Source organism: Bipolaris zeicola (genome assembly GCF_000523435.1).
Source record: "Bipolaris zeicola 26-R-13 unplaced genomic scaffold scaffold_132, whole genome shotgun sequence".
NCBI lineage: Eukaryota > Fungi > Ascomycota > Dothideomycetes > Pleosporales > Pleosporaceae > Bipolaris > Bipolaris zeicola.
The window spans coordinates 39,921-62,274 of record NW_006912181.1 but is presented as its reverse complement, the minus strand read 5'-3'; the positions used below and the strand labels follow the sequence as shown (position 1 = coordinate 62,274).

General features: G+C 49.3%; 10 protein-coding genes across 10 annotated transcripts; 5 read left to right on the top strand and 5 right to left on the bottom strand.

Annotated features, from left to right (window-relative positions):
- Window positions 1-97: 97 nt before the first annotated feature.
- On the bottom strand, window positions 98-761 carry COCCADRAFT_27997 (uncharacterized protein; the record flags this gene model as incomplete). Its single annotated transcript, XM_007716245.1, has 2 exons — window positions 98-446; window positions 532-761. 2 exons carry the CDS (start codon window positions 759-761, stop codon window positions 98-100), a joined length of 579 nt encoding a protein of 192 aa, XP_007714435.1.
- A 518-nt stretch (window positions 762-1,279) lies between these two features.
- COCCADRAFT_6835 (uncharacterized protein) lies at window positions 1,280-2,458 on the bottom strand (the record flags this gene model as incomplete). Its single annotated transcript, XM_007716241.1, has 4 exons — window positions 1,280-1,753; window positions 1,805-2,171; window positions 2,228-2,375; window positions 2,428-2,458. The coding sequence occupies 4 exons, from the start codon at window positions 2,456-2,458 to the stop codon at window positions 1,280-1,282; spliced, it is 1,020 nt and encodes a 339-aa protein (XP_007714431.1).
- A 467-nt stretch (window positions 2,459-2,925) lies between these two features.
- COCCADRAFT_27995 (uncharacterized protein) lies at window positions 2,926-3,591 on the top strand (the record flags this gene model as incomplete). The annotated part of the gene is made up of 1 exon (XM_007716244.1): window positions 2,926-3,591. The coding sequence occupies one exon, from the start codon at window positions 2,926-2,928 to the stop codon at window positions 3,589-3,591; it is 666 nt and encodes a 221-aa protein (XP_007714434.1).
- Window positions 3,592-3,764: 173 nt separating this feature from the next.
- On the bottom strand, window positions 3,765-5,159 carry COCCADRAFT_6833 (uncharacterized protein; the record flags this gene model as incomplete). The annotated part of the gene is made up of 3 exons (XM_007716240.1): window positions 3,765-4,556; window positions 4,609-4,894; window positions 4,963-5,159. The coding sequence occupies 3 exons, from the start codon at window positions 5,157-5,159 to the stop codon at window positions 3,765-3,767; spliced, it is 1,275 nt and encodes a 424-aa protein (XP_007714430.1).
- Window positions 5,160-6,595: 1,436 nt separating this feature from the next.
- On the top strand, window positions 6,596-7,915 carry COCCADRAFT_6832 (uncharacterized protein; the record flags this gene model as incomplete). The annotated part of the gene is made up of 2 exons (XM_007716239.1): window positions 6,596-7,551; window positions 7,618-7,915. 2 exons carry the CDS (start codon window positions 6,596-6,598, stop codon window positions 7,913-7,915), a joined length of 1,254 nt encoding a protein of 417 aa, XP_007714429.1.
- Window positions 7,916-9,185: 1,270 nt separating this feature from the next.
- Window positions 9,186-11,869, top strand: COCCADRAFT_6831 (uncharacterized protein; the record flags this gene model as incomplete). The annotated part of the gene is made up of 6 exons (XM_007716238.1): window positions 9,186-9,392; window positions 9,445-9,705; window positions 9,754-9,796; window positions 9,843-10,200; window positions 10,253-10,616; window positions 10,664-11,869. 6 exons carry the CDS (start codon window positions 9,186-9,188, stop codon window positions 11,867-11,869), a joined length of 2,439 nt encoding a protein of 812 aa, XP_007714428.1.
- Window positions 11,870-12,729: 860 nt separating this feature from the next.
- On the top strand, window positions 12,730-14,031 carry COCCADRAFT_6830 (uncharacterized protein; the record flags this gene model as incomplete). Its single annotated transcript, XM_007716237.1, has 2 exons — window positions 12,730-13,851; window positions 13,900-14,031. The coding sequence occupies 2 exons, from the start codon at window positions 12,730-12,732 to the stop codon at window positions 14,029-14,031; spliced, it is 1,254 nt and encodes a 417-aa protein (XP_007714427.1).
- A 298-nt stretch (window positions 14,032-14,329) lies between these two features.
- Window positions 14,330-16,235, bottom strand: COCCADRAFT_38621 (uncharacterized protein; the record flags this gene model as incomplete). Its single annotated transcript, XM_007716261.1, has 4 exons — window positions 14,330-14,778; window positions 14,839-15,018; window positions 15,070-15,515; window positions 15,571-16,235. 4 exons carry the CDS (start codon window positions 16,233-16,235, stop codon window positions 14,330-14,332), a joined length of 1,740 nt encoding a protein of 579 aa, XP_007714451.1.
- An 888-nt stretch (window positions 16,236-17,123) lies between these two features.
- COCCADRAFT_101760 (uncharacterized protein) lies at window positions 17,124-18,602 on the bottom strand (the record flags this gene model as incomplete). The annotated part of the gene is made up of 1 exon (XM_007716260.1): window positions 17,124-18,602. One exon carries the CDS (start codon window positions 18,600-18,602, stop codon window positions 17,124-17,126), a length of 1,479 nt encoding a protein of 492 aa, XP_007714450.1.
- Window positions 18,603-19,127: 525 nt separating this feature from the next.
- On the top strand, window positions 19,128-19,967 carry COCCADRAFT_101731 (uncharacterized protein; the record flags this gene model as incomplete). Its single annotated transcript, XM_007716259.1, has 1 exon — window positions 19,128-19,967. The coding sequence occupies one exon, from the start codon at window positions 19,128-19,130 to the stop codon at window positions 19,965-19,967; it is 840 nt and encodes a 279-aa protein (XP_007714449.1).
- Between the last annotated feature and the right edge of the window lie 2,387 nt (window positions 19,968-22,354).

The window sequence follows — 22,354 nt, the reverse complement described above, 5'->3', positions numbered from 1 at the left end:
CTCCCAAACGCCTTGTTCTTGTCCCAACGCCAAACAGCCCTTTCATCCTAACTTGGCCAAGCAGTGATGCGCAAACTCCAACATTCCGACTGCGCATTCACCGCTTCGCCTTCACATTGAATGGGCTCTCTTCCGCAGCCTTGAACGCGTCAAACGCGAATAGACTGATAAAGTACAAGGCTGCAAATCTGATCACCAAATCCGTCAGGCCGCCGTTGCCCATCAACATGCGTTGTAAACCTGCGAATGGACTGTCCCCGACCGGGCGACTGGGTTCCTCGGCTGACCCAAGCGTGCGCCCTTTGGACTGGAAGGCAGTGGATGCGGCGCCCGGACCAGATGTGTCGCTGGCAGCTTTGCGCACGGCGGCAGTGAGGGCAGAGGGGTTTGCGCCGCGGATGGTCTCGACAACCGAGTTGGACTTGATTACCAAGAAAGTTGGCATGCTGCAGATAACGCATGTTAGCATTCCATATCTTGATCGAGGTTGTCGATTGCGGTTTGGAGTCCTATCAATTGGAATATACGTACGCGCTGACGCCATATTTTCTTGCAACCTCCTGCTGGCTATCAACATCCACCTTGACAAACTGCATCCTTCCTGGCTTCGTCTCCTTCTCTGCCAGATTCTGGAAGACGGGCGCAATGGCTTTACATGGCCCGCACCAGTCGGCGTAGAAGTCTACGATGGTGTATGTAGATTGCGAGAGAAGCTGGGAGAAGTGCGAAGCCGACGTGACGGCGATGATTTTGCCCGGCATGATGACTGTCGTCGCGTAGATCTCTGGTGTTTTGACAAGGTATAGAGAAGCGTTTAGGTCGTACTAGGTTGGTTCAGTTGATGGATGGTGGAGTGGATATGATTTGCGGGGAGGACAGCTTGCGACTGGGATGCGCCACCGGGAGCTTGGGTGGGTCGTGCATTGATCACAAACGTAAGTTCCTTGCCCCGCTTTACGCACTTCTGCATTCAATTGTCAGGCCGAAACGTTACAATTGAAATACTTTCCGCAGTTAGAGATATAGTTCTAAAAGAGATTTACAATTGGTATGATTATATGACTGAGATCCCGCAATCTTCTGCTTACTCCCGAAACTCACTCTCTAGCCATATGCAGTCATGATAGCCTATGGAATCGTCTCCACGGGCGATACAAGTGATTATTGACTACCCGACTATTACACTTACGTCTCGCTTCCCCAAATATATCTATATATGTATCGTATGGCCATCGCAGTCATTGCTCCACCTTTTGAACAACCTTCCTTTGCAGCATGTTCAATCATCTATAAGATCTTCAGCAGCTGACGTAGCAGCCTCGACTGGAACGTTGGCGTCTTTGAATGGACTAGATCTACTCCTTGATTTCCTTGGAATATACTCTGGTTCGGCTTCGCTACCGCTGTCAATCTCTTTGGCGAGACGTCTCTTTGCTTTCGGTTTCTTTGCTTTCGGTTTCGTCACGGATGATGGTGAGATTGTCTCTTGCAACTCATCACTCGGATCCTTGAACGGGCCTTCTGACTCTTCCGAACTGACACTAGGTTCTCGCTTGACTTTGGTCTTCTTGCTACGAGACGTCTTCGACTTCAGTGGCGCAATTCTAGGCTCTGGCGGCTCTACGACCTCTCCTGTCTCGAATGTCTTAAGCACCACTTCCTTGAGCTCTTCTGGGATTTGATCGATTCCATAAAACTCCCCTTTTTCGTAGCACATCTGTGCACATGCCAAGTCATATTCAGACATGCACTTCTGTGGAATGTTTAGCACAATGTTCTATCCAGAAAGGAGGAAACAACTTACCCAGTGTTTGTAATATGTCGAAGTATGGTCACTGTCAAAGTTGACTAAGATGCCAAGTCTCAGATGGCCCTTCGTGATCTTGGTGTTGTCCGATACGCAGTCGCCTCCACGGCAAGCAGCGGCACGAGTAGCGACATCGGCCTTGTAGCCCTCTGCGTCCCTATACTCTTTCGCGTACTTGCGTGAAGTTTTCGCCAGGTCCTCACGAATATCCTTGAACCCCTTATCGACGGGCATACCCTCTTCAAATGCGAGTCTCACCTGCTCTTGGCTTTCAGGGCTGAGTCGGTCATAGCCGGGTGCTTTAGTTGGATCGTTCTCGGTGGTCTCTTTCAAACCAGCGATCTGATGCTTTGTCGCACATCCCCTAGATCTGTATTAGTATTTATTTCTGTGTGGGGATGCAGGAGAAAGTTGACTCACCAATGACGCCAGGCCATGTACCATCGGCGTTGCATGCCATTATCAAACAGTGTAAGTGTACCGATGCGCAGTTCACCTTTGACGATTTTTGATTCGTTCCGCTTACAGGCTGCTTGCTGACAGATTGCTGAGCCATTATCTGCATGGTCTATATGGCATTAGCAAGAAATAAAACAATCGACAAACGAGCCTTCACATACCTAGGCGCCATTTGGGGCCCTCTTCGTCCATTGTGATTCGCAGGTGCGTGAAATATAAATCAGTAGTAAAGATTGAAAGGGTTGACAAGGTCGTGGAAGAATGACGAGGGGAAACCGATGATATGTGAGGCGAGTGGCTTGTTTGTTTTCAGCACGCACGTGCAGCTCGCTGGGGAAAGAGGAAGGCACGACAACGCCAAGCCAGTCACAGGTGTCAAACCTCTTCTGAGTACGAGATGAGTGACTTTGATCAGCCGGGGAAAGAAAATTCTCTACGATACTTCAACTTAGTGAAGTGCCGTTGAGCACAGCAGTATGTGGGTGATGCCTAGTTTTTAGTGAGTTTCTGCATGTCCAGATCACGGTGAAAGGGTAGAAAGTCTAGCCCATCAACCGTGAGCAGTGAATTGTGACAGCAAACATACTCCTCATAAATAGTCTCATGTTATCCATGTAGCCTTCTCCTCACCCTTACCGAAATTTCTCTAAATAATCAAAATGTCAGAATCACTACCAAATCTCACCTCCTTCACGCCTGAAGAATACACCAATGATTGGACCTACATCCAACTCGCCGCAAGGTACATCGGTCTCCGTGCCGAATACCTCGCCCTTCGCACTCTCGTCGATGGCGCCATCGCTGCTCACCCCTTTGAGCGCGAACGCACCATCCACAACCTGCAAAATGCGCGCCTACGGCTAGAGAACGAAAAAGAGCAGCTACGCGCTCAGAAACGACAACTTGAGAGGGCAAACCTGACAAACCGGAATATCAACTGCGACTTACTGCGGCGGTACTCGGAAACGCAGGAAACTCTCAACATAGTTCTGCAAGCGCAATCTCAAGGAGATCGGGAGGCGCGAGCGCAGCATGCGAAGATTGAGAGACTTCAGGAAGAAAATGAGAATCTTCGGTGGCAGATTGAGATGTTGGTTAAGGCAAGGGATGAAGATGCAGGCAGTCCAGCTGGTTTGTGGAATAAGGGGGATAAATCGCAATCAGAAGTGGGTGAGATGGGAAAGACGGCTGAAAACCTAGACGGCTGGGTTGATAAAGTCATCACGGAACAAGAGAAACTGAGGAAGGCTGAGATATCCGAAGAACCATCGTGCTGGGACGATAACGACGACGATGACTATAATGATGACCATTTTGACATCTAGCATGAAGATTGTGTGTGCTGGAGAAGGTTGAATAGGATGCGGGAGAACCCAGTGAGTTCAAGACTGTCAACCAAAATAGTTGCATGCCACATCATGGAGAAACCAGCGACGAGAAAAACTTCAAACTATGTACAAGCATACAACAAACATGTCAACACACGAGGAATGCGTCATTAATATCTGTACGACGGCTTCGAGCTCGTAGAAGACGTTGAACTTGAACCACTGGAAGGCGGTCGGACCCCATTGATTTCAGCCTTATCCTTCTTCCCAAGAACGACACGTTCACACCATGAGCACCAGCTTCTGAGCTCTCCTTTGACTTCGCGCTCGAGGTACTGTATCGACTTTTCCTTTTCATCTTCATAGAGCTTTACGCACTCCCCAACACGGACCTGCTTTTTATGCTTCATTTTCAGCACCCCGCCAATTCCTTCAATCTCTTGAGTGAGGTAAGACGTTCCCCGCCAGCGGTCAGGTGACTCTGGGGAAGGGGTGTGCGACCTCTCAATAGTGTCCAAGAGGTCTTGCTCACAGGTCTCGTGTTCAACGACTCGTGCGCCTAGACAAGCGCAACCTCGCCCACATTCAACACCTTCATTACCCTCGCCAGCTCCCGTTCCGACTCCACCCAGGTAGTGGCTATATCGCGTGCGCCAGCTCCATCCACGAACGTACATGGTATCTGCGTTTCGTAGGTCCTTGCCACACGGTGCGCAAAACCACACCACATCATCGCAATTGCAAGGGGTGCGCTCAAATGCTGGTGCGGTGAATGCCCGCGGCTGACTACTTTCAAACATCACAGGGCGCTGGTCGGGCGACCCTGGTGGTGAGGAGTCGGATGACGAGCGTCTTTTCTGGGCAGTCATGAGCATGGGCAACGGTGCCTTGGTGCACGTACGGCAGAGCCGACGATGTCGAGCCCGAAGTGCAGGTGTGGGTGGTGGCTTCATTGTGCAATTCTGAGACAATCATCAGTCCCAATTTGGTCTTTTACACATTCAGACGTCATACCCGGCAAACAATCGTCCCACAGCGCTGGCACTCGCCTACCATATCACGAGCACATATCCCGACACGACCGGTAGTCAGCCTTGATTCCATTGCCGTACCATACCTCCCTCCGTGGAGTGACGACCCTGGGGTTTCGCCGGGCTCGACATCCTCGTTGACGCAATGCAGCGTATGCTTGACAAGTTGGCTACGGTATTCAAGCAGATTTGCACGAAACTGCCTACAAGTGCGCGACAGATCATGGAGCGTGTTGAGGTCGAGCTGGGCGGCGAGCTGGCTTACTATTCTGTGTGGTTAACATGGTTAGCATGCATCATGGCGTGGAGTCGAGTCCATGCTATGGCTAAGGCTCACGGATAGCAGCTCAGGGCAGCGCTGAATCCATTCTTGTTTGGGTTCGGCCTCTCGTCTGCCACGCTCACTCGCTGCTCACTCTCTGTTGCCGAATCCTGCAGAGAATGGTGCAATGGTTTGACGTTCATCAAGCCAGACGCGTGAGGGGACTGTAATGAGGGCGCTTCATCGTCTTCCAAATCAACTAGGACAACCATCGTTGGCGGTTAAAAAGACAGTGCGCAGCATCCAAATCACGCAAGGCTAGAAAATGTAAAAATGGAGTTTCGTCGACGAGAGAGCGATGTCGCTCTCGTGACGACGTGATGGCACGCTTGACCGTGTTAGTGGGGCGCTTGGCATCTCCGGCTTCCTTCCGTCATCTCCTTTACGCGTCTCCCTGACTCCTGGTCACGTGGATCAAGCTTTCAAAGCACTCGGAATACTATCACAAGAACACAGAACAGACCTGCCTGACGGAGTAACATATGAGAATGTGTAGATTCTGGTCCAAGATACCGGCAAGTCCTTCTCACGTCAGATTGACTGCAGCTAAGCATAGACAATGACAAGGCCAAATAGTAGGTTGGTTCTTGGTTGCCAGCGCCTCCTTCGCTAGACAATATATCGGTACCAAGGCTTCTGAAAAGAGGAGTCTAAATTCTTACTACTATGCGCATGTGATATGGGTACAAGCCACATGAACATCCACATGCATATCACCCTTGCAAACGACGCATTCTACTTCGTATATAATAATCGATATCTTGGTTCGTTCTTGAAGATAATGAACATCTCTACTCGAGAGATACTAAGCCTATTAGCAGGCATGGAGCTAGAAGCTGAACCACCTAGGAAATCTAAGCAAAGCGATACACCCACGGGCCTTTCGTCGTCATGGTTATGACCAGAATCTTGACATGTGAATTTAAACGGCAATATTTCCTGTAGGTAAGTTTGTCTCAATTTTGTGGGGATTTGTGCCCAAAAAGCCTGCGACTTAGTTTGGACTTGCTAGTGGGTCGGCACCTAATTGTACATCTATCCAGCCGGTATAGGATACACCTGCATATCACCCACACCACAATCAACTGGTATGTGGCTGTAAGCTGACAATAGGAAATGTACCACACCTTTTTCTGGTCTAGGGAAATCTGCACTTTTCGCATCCCTTGAGTGTTCAGATTTTAGCCATGTTCGGCTCTCCGCGACGCGGGCCGATGAGGGGCTTGCAGCAGCCACTGATAACCGCGGAACCACATGTTGAACAAGCAGGCCCAGATCCGAGCCTCATTCCCCACATGTTGACCATATGGAACCACTTGGGTTGTTTTGCTATATGGTCCCCTCTTTTGTCCGACTTCTATACGTCCAGTGTGCGAACGCCCCCGGACGCTAGTACTGTAATCCTGGTTTTTACATGCTCGTCAAGTACGGCTTCAGCGGCAATCGTATACACATCTGGCATCGAGTGCAGGGGACGAGGATTAATGTCTAAAAAGAGCCCGAGTTCCGACTCAGCTGATGTTTTTTCATATCTAGTGGCCCTTGTCGCAACTATACATATCCTTATTCTTCCCACATTGATCTCATTTCAGCATCCTTGAGAGAAACCTCAAGCTTAACAGTAGTCCATATAGCATCAGCCAAGATAATGGCTAATTTCATCATTCGAGATGTCCGTATGTTTACTGGTGAAGAGGTGATCGAAGAAGGATACGCACACATTCAGGATGGCAAGATCAAATCAGTGGGACCAACAAGCAGCATCCCACAAGAATCAATAAAGACATATTCAAAACCAGGACACACTCTTCTTCCCGGCCTGATAGACTGCCATATTCATGCTGACAGAGCCGACCCCGTAGCTCTACCACAATCCCTACGGTTCGGAGTGACCACCGTGTGCGAGATGCATAACGAACTCGAAAACGTCCTGAAACTCCGCAAGCAAACCCTCGAGCCCGACACGGCATCCTACAAAACCGCGGGTCAAGCCGCAACAATCGAAAACGGCTGGCCCATCCCTGTCATCACCGCGCACGACAAAAGCGAAGAAACCGCCGCCGCAATCGCGCGCTGGCCAAAACTCACCGACCACACCAGCGTAATCAACTACCTCGACTGGACCACCAAGGAAATGCAACCAGATTACATTAAGCTGATGCACGAAAGCGGCACAATCATGAGCCAAACCTTCGCCTATCCCTCCCTCTCCCTCCAACGCACTATCATCACCGAAGCCCACAACCGCGGCTACCTCACCGTCGCCCACGCAACCTGTCTGCAAGACACCCTGGATGTCCTCACCGCGGGCGTAAACGGGCTGACCCACACCTTCTGCGACCAACCGCCCACTCAGGAACTCATCGATGCGTACAAAAAGAACAACGCGTGGGTTAACCCAACACTAGCAACAATGGGCAGCTTGACAGCCGAAGGCGTAGACTTACAGCACAAATTCGCGCATGATCCGCGGGTTAAAGGGTTGATTGGAGAGGATCGCGTCGGGAACATGTGCCGGTGTATGGGGTTTGCGGATAAGGGCAAGGTGGAGTTTGCGTATCAGGGGGTTAAGGCGTTGAAGGATGCGGGGATTGATATTCTATGGTGAGTGTGGACTTTCTTCTCGAAAAAAGGTGTACTATGCTCGAGGATATAGCTAACAGTGAATAGCGGAAGCGATGCCGCTGGTCCTGCAGTCGGTACGGCGTTCGGTCTGACTATGCATCATGAGCTTCATTTATTCGTGCATAAGGTAGGTATGATGCCCATGGAGGCATTGCGGTCGGCTACGAGCTTGGTTGCGAAGCGGTTCAAATTTGAAGACCGGGGGAGGTTGGCGGAGGGATTGAATGCCGATATGTTGCTTGTTGAGGGAAATCCGCTTGAGGATATCGATGCGACGTTGAATATTCGTGGTGTCTGGCGTGAGGGGAAGGTATGTAGTGTGTATGCTGAGCAGTTGGAGTAGCTTAAAGAAGGAATACTAGGATAAAGAGAGAGGTAGAAGAGAAAATGAGAAAAAAATCAACATTCGCCAAACTAAGCAATAAGGATCTCTCGATATAGGCAGTGGGTGCAGCAATTTAGCTGCTACAACACTATCTACTTCTTACGATCCTACCTTGGAAAGTGGAGGGCATGCCCCCGCCACAATGGCTAAAATGATAGTATATGTAACGGCGAAATCATAGTAGAAAGTTTGGTGGGGTGCGCAGCTTACTGATGGAGCACGCTACGACGGCGGGCTTACACGAAGCACTGCAGGGTAGGGTACCAGGAGGTAAATACAAAGCAGCGTCGATGAACCGTGGGCCCCACTGTCCGCATCGGCATGAGATATGGAGTTTCATTTCCGGGCCAGTCTAAATAGTTAGTTTTACATCCAGTATGTATAGGCTCTAACAGCATTAGAGACACTCGCAAGCATCGCCAGTACTAACTAGTTTGTGTTAGACCTAAATAGAGCTCGGCTTCTCTAGTCATCTCCAGCCCCAGACTGTTACAGAAATCAGCGACATCACATATGATAGCGTGCCAAATCTTCTAAGCCCTCAGTACTTGTGAATCACTCTTTTTTATAGCAGCTACTGTGTATGGCTCTTTCTGGCCCAGGCCAAAGGTCTATTCCAATACCTGTGAGATGTCACAATATCTCACCTTTCCCTTCTTCTCAGATGGTGCGATACTTGCCGTGTGCACTAACTCAGCCGTCCCTGCAGATCTGCATACTTAACGAATTATACCGTAGTATACCCGCGATCTAGCAAATTTTCGCTAAACGCCTTGTCAATGCTTAGCAGAAAGGGGTTCTTTTACTTAACACATTTTAGGAAGGTCACCGACGATTTTGCTCGTTTTCCGCTTGTTTCCCGTACTTTTCTTTCCGTGCCTAGCACCAGGAAATTTGACACGGCTGCGACTGGCATTTGGACATCCAAAGAAAACGTGGCGAGCCACTAGTCCTGATGCAGCCCGCCGTCGTTCCCCCCGGCTTATAGCAACGTCGTAAAATCGCTCATCCGAAACCAGGCGCACGTGGGAGAAAAATGTCAGCTAAAGCAATGGTTTGAGAGATAACGTTTGTTGCGAGATGACATGGTTTGAAAGGTAACATGAATTGAGAGATAACAGCCCGAATGAAATCTGGCAGATAGAGTTACAACTATGTAGTATAAATTCAATTCTCGAGCAAAGATCGAATTTCTTCTACGTTCCCACCCATATCAACTTCGTAGAACATGGCGTCAGCGATGCAGGCTGCTGGTGCCCCGCAATCTACGAACCCCAAAGAGAACATGGGTTTCGGTGGTGTAGTGTCGCTTCGTTCGAGATCAAAGTCCCGGGAACGAAAAGGCTCCTTCGACCTCGGCAAGCTTGGGGAAATTGAGGACGCAAAAGACGAAGATGCGGGACTGAGGAACCATAATGATTTTAAGCAAAAGCAGGTTGGGCTACTTCTGTTTCCTATAGTAAGTACTTTGAGCTAATGATCTACAGAACTTTAGCCTCGCGCAGGTGTTCATGCTGGCCTACCAGTCTATCGGAACAATCTATGGTGACATTGGTACCTCTCCGCTTTATGTGTATTCGTCGACATTTACTGCGCCTCCAGATCGCCCGGATCTACTTGGGGCGTTATCGCTAATTATCTGGGCGATCACCTTGATGGTGACAGTGAAGTATGTGTTGGTTATTTTGCGCGCCGACAATGACGGCGAAGGCGGTACATTCAGTACCTATTCTTTACTCTCTCGATATGTAAGTTATCATATCAATATTTTGCGATAAAAATCTTAATCAGTGCAGGCGCATATAGCGAATCGTGACCCACGCGAAGCTACAATGATTCGTAAGTTTCTGTTGCTGTGAGTCTTCTCTAGCTAATAAGGCTGTAGGAATGGAACGATATCTGACGCAGGATCTGAATCGGTCCACCAAGACTATTCGCTCAACCATTGAGAAGACAAAGTTCTTCCGAGGTCTGCTGAAGACGATCGGTGTACTAAGCGTTTCTATGGTCATGGCAGATGGTGTCCTGACCCCTGCCCAGTCCGTACTAGGCGCTGTACAAGGTCTCAATGTTGTCAAGCCTGACATTTCCAAGTCCACTGTTGTTGGCGTAACCTGTGCCATTCTGGTTTTACTTTTCTTACTGCAGCCACTAGGCATTTCAAAGATTACTGTTGTCTTCTCTCCCATAGTTGTAATATGGCTTGCTTTAAATGCTGGGTTCGGAATCTACAACTTGGCCCGGTAAGTCTAGGCACATTAACGAATTTTTTTTAACGGCCTGTTGACTTTGTAGGTACGATCATGCTGTTCTAAAGGCGTTCAATCCGTACTATGCGTTCGACTATCTGATACGCAACAAATACAACGGATGGCACAGTCTTGGTGGTATCCTTCTTGCATTTACAGGTGTCGAGGCACTCTTCGCGGATATTGGTGCCTTTAGTCGGCAGTCAGTGCAAATCAGCTGGCTTGGATATGCCTACCCTTGCCTCCTCCTTGCCTATACGGGCCAAGCAGCCTATATCAGCGTTCATCCAGAAGCCTATTCCAATCCGTTTTACAATTGCGCACCAAAAGGCTGGTTGATTCCCTCTCTAGTCATCGCAATTGCAGCAGCAATTGTTGCATCGCAGGCAATGATTACCGCGACCTTTCAGGTTTGTACGCATTCGATGTTTTCACATTAGGTTCTAACATGTATCAGCTCCTCACACAAATCATGAAGCTCTCATACTTCCCACAGATCCGTGTAATTCATACCTCGCCTACGTACCACGGTCAACTGTATGTGCCAGCGGCTAATTGGCTCCTCATGATTGGCACTGTCATAATCGCCGCCGTTTACAATAACACGACTTCCCTTGGTAATGCCTATGGCGTTTGCGTCATGTTCGTCACATTCTTCGACACCTGCATGGTAACGCTCGTCGCAATCCTTATATGGCGTATCAAACCATATTTCGTCCTCATCCCATGGCTAACAGTGGCATGTATGGATGGCGCTTTTCTTTCATCAGCGCTCATCAAAGTCCCGGATGGTGCTTGGTTCACCCTCTTACTCGCTACACTGCTTGCCTGTATGTTTATTCTCTGGAGATTCGGGAAGGAGCAACAATGGTTCGCTGAGGCGGAAGATCGCTATCCCACCACCCATTTCGTCAAGACATGCGAAGACGGACGTATTCAGCTTACTGAGAGATTTGGTGGTAAGACGATCAGCTCTATCGAAGGATTCGCCATCTTTTTCGACAAGGCTGGCGAGACTACACCAATTGTCTTTAGTCAATTTGTTCGCAAACTAGTTACGATGCCAGAAGTCATCGTCTTTTTTCACCTCCGTCCCCTCGAAGTACCTTCTGTGGCCTACGAGGATCGCTATCATGTCTCCCGCCTCGCCATCCCCAATTGTTATCGTCTCGTTGTCCGCCACGGTTACATGGATGAAGTTATTACTCCAGACCTTGGCTCGCTGGTCTATGACAAAGTCCATGACTATATATTGTCCCACGCCTTGGACCGTGAAGGCGAGGAGAAAGGTGCACCAAAAACCACGGGTAACGACCTTGGCAATGGGAACGATCCGAATACACTTAATCTCAAAGTTTCAGTCAATGAAACAAATGGATCGGCTACGACTTCATCCCGCCCAAGCGCGAGGCAGGCGCCTATGTCGACTTTGAATGCATCAAGCACTACAGCTAGACTTACGGCCCTCGAGCGCGCTTTCAACCATGAAATCTTGTACATTATTGGCAAGGAACAGATGAAGGTTAAGAGCAATACCAACTTCATCCGCAAGGTTTTGTTGTACATCTTCCTGTTTGTTCGGGAAAACACTCGAAACAAGATTGCTTCCTTGGACGTTGACCGCGACCGCATCATCGAGGTTGGTTTTGTCAAGAACGTATGACTGTCGCCGAGCTTTATTCCTCACTTTCAAAGCAGAAGAAAGTTAGCGAAGCGCCAGGCAAGAGAGAAAGAAGTAGGCTTCAAGAAGCATTGTTGGGCTGCTAGTCTCTATACAGCATATGCATCTTTGTTCTGTAATAATAGTATAGTGACTGATAACATTTGTCCAACCGGACCGAATACTTCACATTTCGTTCTCAATCACAGGCTGGCATCGCCTCTTGCACACTGGGCATTGCTTTATCACCACGTCCATTGTCAAGGATAACGCCAAGGACGACGTCTTCGTTTCGCGATGCAGCCAAGACAGCACGGCTCCGCTTTACCCGGTCACGCTGGTCTCTACCCGAAAGGCACGTGAAGTGGAAGATGTTTGCCCCACTACTATTGCCTTATTTTTAAGCATAACTTCTTCCCATACCAGGACCACACTCAAACTAAATTTTACACTCATTATCAACACCTTTGTACACCCATATTGCTCTCTTTCGACGCAACGTCGAGCTTCCAACGTCACCGCACCTTCTGCATCACCAATCCCGCCAGATCAATTCTACTGCCAATTGCGGCCGAACTGGGAGGAGAAGCCAGTTCCACCACCCACTACTGAACTCCATGTATTCCACGCTTTACCACTATCTCAAATTTGTCCACGGTATAGACTGTGGGACAAAAGCTCGTAGACGCGAATAATAGTACGCCATCTTTGCGTGAATGCATAGTGATTTTCGCTGATTAATCTTTGCAGGCTACATAGCACAAGTTTTGCGACTCTATACTATTGATTTGCATAGTTGGATTCTCTAGTTGACTCAAACTGTTTACTTTGGTGCCACCTTTTCGCAGCAGCATCACCCCGCTATGGATACTGAACCAGGGCCAACTGCTAATACTGCCTCAAGCGATCCACCATCGGCAACGAATCCTTCCTCTGAAGCAACCAGAAAGAATAGCATTGGCGCCCAACCGGTTAATAATGCCAAGTCGAGTCGTCGTCCACTGCCAAGGCAAATGTCAACTATCAAGGCAGCCGATGTGCGTGCAAGATTTCGGGAAGATGTATATGGCGATCATGAACATACCATTCATAGTCACCGGAACCGTGAAAAGTCTTTCAAAATGATCCGCCATCTCAAAGAGCAGCAGATACGGCAGGTGGCATCAAACTGGTTCAAAAGGCTGCGAAAGGAGACGGCAGATCCTGCTGTTGTGCAAAACATGTCTGATCCCGCTCAAGTCCTCGCCCATAAATATGGTAAATGCGGTGATGTGCTTGGATGGGGTGCTTTTGGTACTATCCGTGCTTCCTACAAGATCGACGAGAAGAATCCGAGTAGCAAGCAAGTCTTTGCAATAAAAGAGCACAAACAGCTCGAAGGAGAACCACAGGAAAAGTACCATAGGCGCGTAGTTTCAGAATTCCGCATCTCATCATCGCTACATCACCAAAATATTCTTGCTACTTTGGATCTTCTGCAGGACGACAAGGGCGTGGAATGCCAGATTATGGAGTACTTTCCTGGGGAGGAATTGCACTCAGTTATCCTGCATGCTGGTGAACTTGAAGAGACAGAAGCTGATTGCTTCTTCAAACAGTTGATACAAGGACTAGTATATATGCATGAGATGGGCGTGGCACATCGCGACCTCAAGCCCGAGAACGTCCTCCTAACTACGAGTGGGTTAGTCAAGATCATCGACTTTGGGAATGCAGAATGTTTCCGTGCAGCCTGGGAGACAGAAGCACGCATGAGTTCTGGAGTCTGCGGCTCTTTGCCTTATATCGCTCCAGAGGAGTTTACACTCGAGGAATTTGACCCCCGCCCGCTAGACGTGTGGGCTTGCGGTATGATCTACATGGCCATGCGAACCGGGGAGAATCCGTGGCGCGCTGCAAAGCCGGAAGAAGATGCAAAATATCAGCAATACGTCACAAAGCGCAAGACAGAAGCTGGCTACGAGCCGATTGAATGTCTGAGACGTGTAAGTTACCGAGAAGTTTCAACATATTGCTCGCTGACTTGAATTTAGCGCCAATGCCGAAATGTCGTTTACTCTATCCTCGAGCCTAGTCCCATACGCCGTTTGACAGCCCACCAAGTTCGATCGTCTGAATGGGTTCAGCAGATTCCGCTTTGCTGTAGAGACACGACAAATGACTAAATGTCGATGCAGCTGACTTTTTCCTATCGCTTTTACTAGTCTTTGCTGTTTTTTTTTCGAATCATGTAAACCAAATTGAATCAATCCTCAAAATTCTGTTACATTGACACTCATTTGCTAAGTAGGCCAAGGCCACTGTTTCTAAACACTCCGCCAAACTTAAATAGAAAAATCCAAGGGATTTACAGAATCCTTTCGTTATGGGAATCGATTGATCTCCCATCCGTTCCTAGTCTGTCACGTATTCCCGATGTCACCATTTCCACCGCAGGCACGTTGCGCCCGAGAATAATAAGAATTATCCCGTACGCTTCCCAACTGTCACTGTGACAGTATTCACCGCGCGCTCAGGGGGTCTTAGATTCGTCTTACTGAACTTCCTTGCAGCCACTTTCGTTTCGAAGAGCTCGTCAAGTTCCGCGAATGTTCTACCCTTCGGTTCTGGGAGCCGGAACCAGGTCCACAAGATACCCATGATGCCTGTGCCAGCCCAAAAGAAGCCGGTTCGCGCACCCCAGCCCCACGCTGTGGGGTTGAGCATGCGCGGTGTAATGATGTTGGCGACGATGCCGGAGATGTTGTAGCAATTGCGCGCGAGAACAATAGTCTTGCTACGTAATCGCGTAGAGGGGATCTCCGATACAAGAGCGTAGCATATAGGCCCGATCGTTGCATCGTATGTGAGAGTGAAAGCTAACAACAGCCCAGCGATGGCCCAGTTGAGTTCGTCAGGCGGTAGATCCGCGACTTGAGATGAGGGGTCGGTAGTGGAGCTGTCAACAGCGACAGTACGGCGCCCAGGTATACAGGCGAAGATGCCGATAAACGAGACAAAGATGAACGTCAGTATTTGGCCGGAAATGTAGAGGCTGCGACGCCCGAAAGCAACCATCAGACCCCAGGATACCCCGACACCGAGAAAGCCAAGCGCAAACTGGCTTAGCGATAGAGTGAAGGCAGATGAAGCCCCAAGACCAGCTTGTTCATCTATGACATGTCAGTCAACAAGTACATGGCGCTTGAGTGTGCTCAACTTACAAAAATATGTTGAGAAGCCCATAAATGAGCCACCGCATAGTGTCTGAACCAACCAAACCATACACGTAATCTCTGTTCGGCGCCTATCGATCCCTTTGAAGCAGTCTTTGTAGCTTGTCCCGCTCTGCATCTGCAGTTCCTTTTCGTTCGTCTGTACCATGTTGTGCAATGTGGCATTTATCCCAGCATCGAATTCGGCATCGGAGACGTACTTGGGCTTGGTTCGTAGGCGGCGAAGGGATTTCTTTGCATCAGCGAAGTTGTTTTGTCTGATGAGCCACCATGGAGACTCTGGGGCTAGGTAAACCGCGACGAGTATCGGTACAGGGAAAATCCACTGGAGTGCAAATGGTTTGCGGTATGCCCATGATGAGGTGTCAGCGATCATGCAGCGCAAAACAATGGAAGCGATGAGTTGTCCGAGCACCCAGCATGCATTGACATATCTGTTTCATGATCAGGTACTTGACAACAACTGTGGGAGATGTCACATATACGTACGTTGTCAAATATGCCCGGAGAGCTACGGGACAAACGTCGGCTGCGTAAACTGTACAGATGCATTGGAACATTCCCCAGGGCATCCCTAACAGACACTGACCAACCAGCAACACCACCTTGGTTGTAGCGTAGAATGGTATTAGTATGAAGACAGTCATCGAGACCAGTCCAACCATAAGAGTGCGTCGGTATCCAATGCACTCGGCTAGAGTGCCTGTAGCGAAGAGACCTAAAATCTGGCCTGCGAGGCCTCCGTTGACGAATGCGCCTTGCCAAGTAGCGCTGATCTCATAGTCCCCGTTGGGTTGCAAGGTGCCAAATCGTTCCTTGAAAGGGCCCATGGCGAACAGGTTGGGTACTAGAATTGTGGAATATCCTTCCATGATGAGCGTCATCGACAATAACACTGACCATATGATGGCTTTTGGGTAAAGCTTAACACCCTGTCTGAGTGTCATTGAGCATTCAGCATTGTTGCTCGCCTCCATTGCGCGGTTAGAGCGGTCTGTAAAGGGATTCAACGACTCTGATATCGAGACTGTCGGTGGAAAAGGTGAAGTGTTTGCGGTACTGGCCAGGCTTGATGAGTCCCTGATGTGTAGACCCACGGGCTGCTGGTCAGCGTACGTGGCCTCATGTGCTGATTTCGTATCATGAGACGGCATGATGTTATCGATGTGTAAAGGGGATTGAAAAAGGGTCTTGAATTTGTGTGATGAAAGTGTGTAACCTGAGTGCAGTCAGAAGATGAGGATTGAGGCAGACCTGGGTGCCTCTCCGCACATAAAGAGTCCAGTTTTCGTAGATAGACTGCAGAAAGGTTCAGCCATCAAATAACATAAACAATATCATATAAAGTTTAAACAAAATGGCAATGGTGTCCGGCATGGACAGTGGTCTGGTACAAAGTGTTGGGTGCGGGTTGCGTTAGATGGCGCATGAAACTAGTACACGCCTGGGTATGGGGTACATGGATGGTCTTTATACATGCGAACATCGTAGACTCAGCCGTTGATCGATTATGGAGACAGCAAATAAAATGAAGGGCGTCACAGTTTCGATAGTTTGTGGCAGCTCCGCATAGACCCAGAGAACGATTCGGGGTGCATAGAGTATCTGAACCAACTCAAGAAACTCGAGCTCCAACCGCAGCGAGTTAAAATGGTTGCTGCAGTATCCGACTGCAGTACCGTTGGTGGGTCGACTTAGAGAAGGGTTAACTTACTTATGGGTTACTATCGTTAGGATCATCCGGGTCCACATTCTCGGATCGGCCCGCTAAGTAGTGCAATTGCTGTTCATGTGCGCGGTCCCTTACGTCACGACTGTTAGAGTTTACACAAAGGTCAAAATGCCATCATCCCATAGATCTTAGTAGAGCACTTTCATACTAATGCATAATGCAGTATTGGTTGAGGAGGAGTAGCCGTATAAGAGTGCGCTAAGCATTGATGTAAGGCGATTCACTTGGCGCATTTCGACGTACAGATCTGATTTATGGTTCCCATATCACATGTCTATTCTTCTAACGCTTGTTGAATCTAGTGGAGATGCTACTGCTTTGCAGCAGCAGCTTCCTTCTCTTTCTTCTTTCGCTCGACCTCGGCCATCTTGGCAGCTTTCTTCATAGCGTTCTTGGTCATTGGCTTGCCATCGGCATCTAGCATCGGACCCCCTTCGGTATCTTCCTTTGGTTGCTCCAGCTTTGGCTTAGTAGGATTCGGATTACCCTTCCATTCCAACTTCCTTGGGCGGAGAAACTCGTCTAGAATCTCATCTGTGACCTTTGTCCTTGCTTCTTGGAACCTCTTAGTATATGCTGTCATGGTTTCAATGCATTCTTTCTTCATCTCGCCAGTCAGCAGCTCGCCCTTGCGGTAATCTTCGGCGAGCTTCTTGAGCTTCTCGTCGTCATCTTCAAAATAAGCGATGTATTGGTATGGTACGTCAATGTCAGGGTTTCCTCCCTTCTCGCGATGAAGCTCGAGTGTTTCTTGGCCACCCGAGAATGCCTTAGTGTTGATCTTATTCTTTACTTGCTTCGCAGTATCGCTCATGAAGATGGCTGAATTGGCATTGGACGCGCTCATTTTACCGCCGGCGCCTTGTAGTGCTGTGAGAAACTTAGAGTGAATGAGCGCGGGCTTTGGTGAAGGGTTGTCCATGCGATTGCAGTTTTCGCGGACGAGACGGAAGTACGGGTCTTGGTCAATGGCGCAGGGAATGAGACAGGGAGTCGCAGCGAGCTTCTTCGATCGGCGGTAGGTCTTGTAATCTTCACCCCAGATGAAGGGGTACGACGAAGCAAATGCAGCGACGCATTGCTTGGCAGCGAATGCGTTACTGCCGATATTTGTAGAGCCATGGAAGCCGAATGCGCCACGGACCTGGTTGTTGGTGATGAGCTTTTCAAACTCGGTCGCGTTCAGGTTGAAATGTCTGTTGTATCCCGATGTGAAGAACTCGGAGTCGATATACATGAAAGTCTTCTTTACGTCAAAGCCAATGGAGATGATGTCTTTTGCGTTTTGTCGGGCAAACTCGTAAACCTCCTCCTGCTTCAGTTTTTCCTTGAAAAGGAACTTTTCGTCGTCGGTCAGCATGATAACCAATGGTACGTCGAAGACATCCTGTAGCCACTTGGTGAACTCGAAGGGGATGGTGTGGCCAATGTGCATGGCATCGCTGCTAGGACCACGGCCAGTGTATAGGAGGAAGTCTTCACCACGCTCATAGGTATCAAGAATCAAGTCCAGGTCTCGGTGAGAGAAGAACAGACCGCGCCGTAGCCAGCGATGTGGCTTGTGGCCGGTCACGCGCTCGAATCGCTCAAGGAGCGGCTGGTCAATGAGCTTTGTTGCCCACTGTTCTGAGATCTTGACATAGTCAAATTCCTTGACGTTTCCGTCCTCGTCTACCGCGGCTTGCACATCCCAAGGATTGATTTCCTGTTCGGTGGCTTTGGAAACAGGTTGCGTGGCCGTGTCGGAGATGGAGAGGGCGGCTACCGCCGGCGGCTCAGGTTCAGTCATTATGGCGATGAGACAGGGTATGTGTCGAGAAGCAGTTTCAGCGGATATAGGTTTGTAGTCGTCGAGATCAAGAGGGCCGGCGATGATTCATCACGCGTTGACTCAATGGCCAATTAATTAAAATGGCACCACCCCGCTTCAATTTGGTGTTGCCGCACCGCCTCAGCTGCCCCGCACTGCGCCACACTCCAGCCACAATATCGGAGGTGGGCAAGTCGTAGTGCCGACGAACGACCGAGCGACCGAGAGGCAAAACTGATCAGAGGCAAAGCTCCAGATGCTCCTGCCGCTTGTCGTCACACCACCATCTTCACACCACCCCGCTCGACATCTCTCCCCTGCAACGGCCTTCCCAATTGTCCATTTGCAATTGGATGCTGCTGACCATGCGACTTCGTTACCTGAGATAGACCACCGTCCGCTACAGGTTCATCTAACCTTCTACCTACCAATTACTCCACCCGCCATCTGCCTCTCCACATACACCTGCACAGGAAGCTCCAGAAGCACCAATAAGACGCCAAAATGGTCAAATTCTACTCTTCCAATGAAACTTACTCGTACCCTTTCTCGGCCGTCTCCCTTGCCTACTTCCTGCGCTATCCAAACCCTTACTCCACTCACGTGCTCTCCACCGACACCATCGCCCGCCACTATGACCCCGAGACCCAGCGCCTAACTACCATACGGCTACACCTTAAGCGCTCTAAACTTCCCTCTGCTGTACTCAAGCTCGTCCCTCGGTCTCTGCTTGGTGCATCGGCAGGCGGCGAATCGCAGTCTTACATTCTTGAGAAGTCGGTTGTGGATATCAAGGAGGGATGGATGGACACTGAGTCCCGCAATCTTGAATGGACAGGAGTTTTATCCGTCATTGAAAGGCAGAAGTTCACTCGCCCTTCTTCGCTGACGTCTGACCACGCGAGAGTTAGGCAGGGCTCGGAAAGCCCCGCTCTACGCCACGGCTTCATCAACTTCAACAACAAGGGCAATGGCGTCAAGGTGGAAGACAATGGCGAGACAACGGATGTGACAAGCTCAGTGACGCTGCACAGTCACATTGGCGAGACGTGGAAGAAAAAGCGCGAGGCTGCTAGAGAAGGTGTTGTGGAAGAGGAACAGCCTCAGAAGATGGGCCTTTTGCGAAGCTGGGGCACCGCAGCTCTACAACGAAACATTGAAAAAATTGGGCTCTCGCGTGCGCAACGAAGTCAGCCGAACGCGCGCGAGGGCATGAAGGTTGTGCTCGAACGCATGCGCGAAGGCGGCCTAGTCGGCGTACTCGAGGGCATGCGACGGGATCGGGAAGCGATCATGGCAGGGCAGCCATTGGCCGCGCCGCGTGCAGCAGAGACAGATGAATAACTGCGTTGAGATCACAAGGGAACGGTTTACGGAGTGGTCTTTTGTGTGGAAAACAACGATTTTATGGTTTTGTATGAATATCAAGCGACGGCGTACCGGTCTCTCCCCCTTTCTCTCTCTGCCATTATATCTCTTCTCTCTTTCGGTTTTGGGGCTGGTTTGGATTTGGACTTTTGATTCTGGTGGTGCCGATTTGGTATCGGTAGTCTTGGAAAAGTTGACATGAAGACGATGACGTCGGATTGTTGGACGGTTCTGTATTAAACGACAATTATTCACGGCCTTGGTTCTGTTGAAGTCGCGGTGGTGTAGAACGCACAAGTCTTAACGTTGCTACGCCCTGTATTAAAAGCATTTTCCGAAGGAGTTTTTTTCATCCGCCATATTTTTGCAGGTGACGTTGTGAGAAGTCCACCGTAAACACTACATAATCTCTCTCATTCCAATCTCATCACTTCAACAGTACATCTTATGCGAAGAACACCCGCGTAAATCGACAAACAAGATCGACGGCGAAATCTTATCATACGCACGTTCCTGGGGAGTCGTCCGATAAGTCTCCAACTGAGCTTGTCTCAACTTCGTTCGCCGCATCGCTATCATTGAATTCGTCTCCGTCTCCGTCGCGTGACGCTCGTATGTTGATGTCGTCGAGCAAGTCGAGCTCGCAGACGCAGGATACGGACTGCTCGTACTGTGTATATTGCATAGCTCATACGTATCTTGCTCAGCGCACGGGGATACTCTAGATGACGACTGCGCAAACATCTTGCGTGGGAAGTGTACGATGGTTGTGAGGTGGAACATTGATGATTTATCCATCTTTTCTTGATGAGTTCTCTTGGAAAGAAAAATAACTGGAAGCGGATAGGTAGGTCCGCTACATACTCAAAATACTGCCAGTGGGATATCCGCTGTCTTTAATTATGTGCGATAGCCATTAAAACTGTGCCTTCTTCCACTTCTCGGCTACATTTTCCGAGTTTCCCACCTCTCTTTCTTCCCTACTACCAGAATCCTTTCTCTCGAAAAAAAAACATAAAACCGCACTTGTAACAGGGAAAGAAAGCCACTGTATTGCTTGGGCACCCGCTTCGTGCTACATGCGCACTGTTACATTGAGCGCTTTTGCCATCCAACCCACCGTTTTTACTGCGTCGTACGGGGGCGTTTCTGGACGACTTTACGGGAGCGGGTAACGCGGACGCTATCAAGGCGCCGGTCCTTGGTTCGATTGGAGTTGTGTACCAGGTAGAAGGGGTGTGGAGGGAGAGTAGGCTAGTTGGAAGGCGGGATAGTGAGAAGAGGTTGTGTATGGGTGTTAGTAGTTAGTTCCGGTTGGCCTTTTTTTCAGCTCGAAATCTCGTAATTGATCGACCTAGATTAAGGAGGTTCAAACGGCAATGAAGATTGACAAGGTTGAGTAAAGGGTATATTGTATATCAGGACTATAACCCGCTGTCATTAGCTGTCAGATGTCACTGTCCTCAATGTATCTCTCCGTCCCCACGCGAACCTCCCGTATCCTTGCAGACACAACATGAACCTCACCCCCCTTTCCTCGAGTCTGCACCGTATCACCCGCGGCCCAGATCCGATCGATTCGCACCCGCATGTTACACCGAAAGAAGAATGCCCTCGGTTAAAATTTGGACTTGGACTTGGAGTGTTGCACACGACTACTTTGGTGTGGTTTTCGGTGGCTTGGGGAGATAGCGAGAGTGGGGACGCGAGAATGGACGAGATGTATGGGCAGAGAGTTGTACAGTGGGGTTTCCCGTAGGGAAGGATGCGGACCGGGTGGAGGGTATAGTTGTAGGACGTGTGGGGGTGGACACAAAGGGTGCTGCGGTTGGCGCCCAGTAAATTTGGTGGAAGCTAGTTTGGATGGGCTTGGAAAGAGTGACGTTACATAGAGATTAGAGAAAAGCAAGATAGAGGATTTGATTGCTTAGGTTTAGAGGTGGAGATTCAGATTGAATGACGTCGGGGAAGATGCTTGTGTTTCTTCTGGCAAGCCTACTTCGTCATTGTGGACTTTGATAAAGGAGAAAATTGGTCCGGACTACTAAGCACGATGAGAATAGCGCGTATGTCACCATGATCATACGTTCAATATTCCTAGTATCGATTTGATCAATATAATGTCATGAGGGTCTGCTTGTTTGTCCTGTTCGAGAGCTTTGAAACAACACTGCTATTTTATTCGCTAGAACTCCGATCCGTCGCGATCCCATTCTGACTCCTGCGTCCGATATGCTTAATGCATGTCAGACGATCTCCGAACTCATCAGCATCGAGATCTATAAGATTTCCTTTTAGTGTCTTATCACAAGCCATGACCTCTGTTTGTGATTGTAGCAGCCCGTTCGCCCGACACTAGCCCG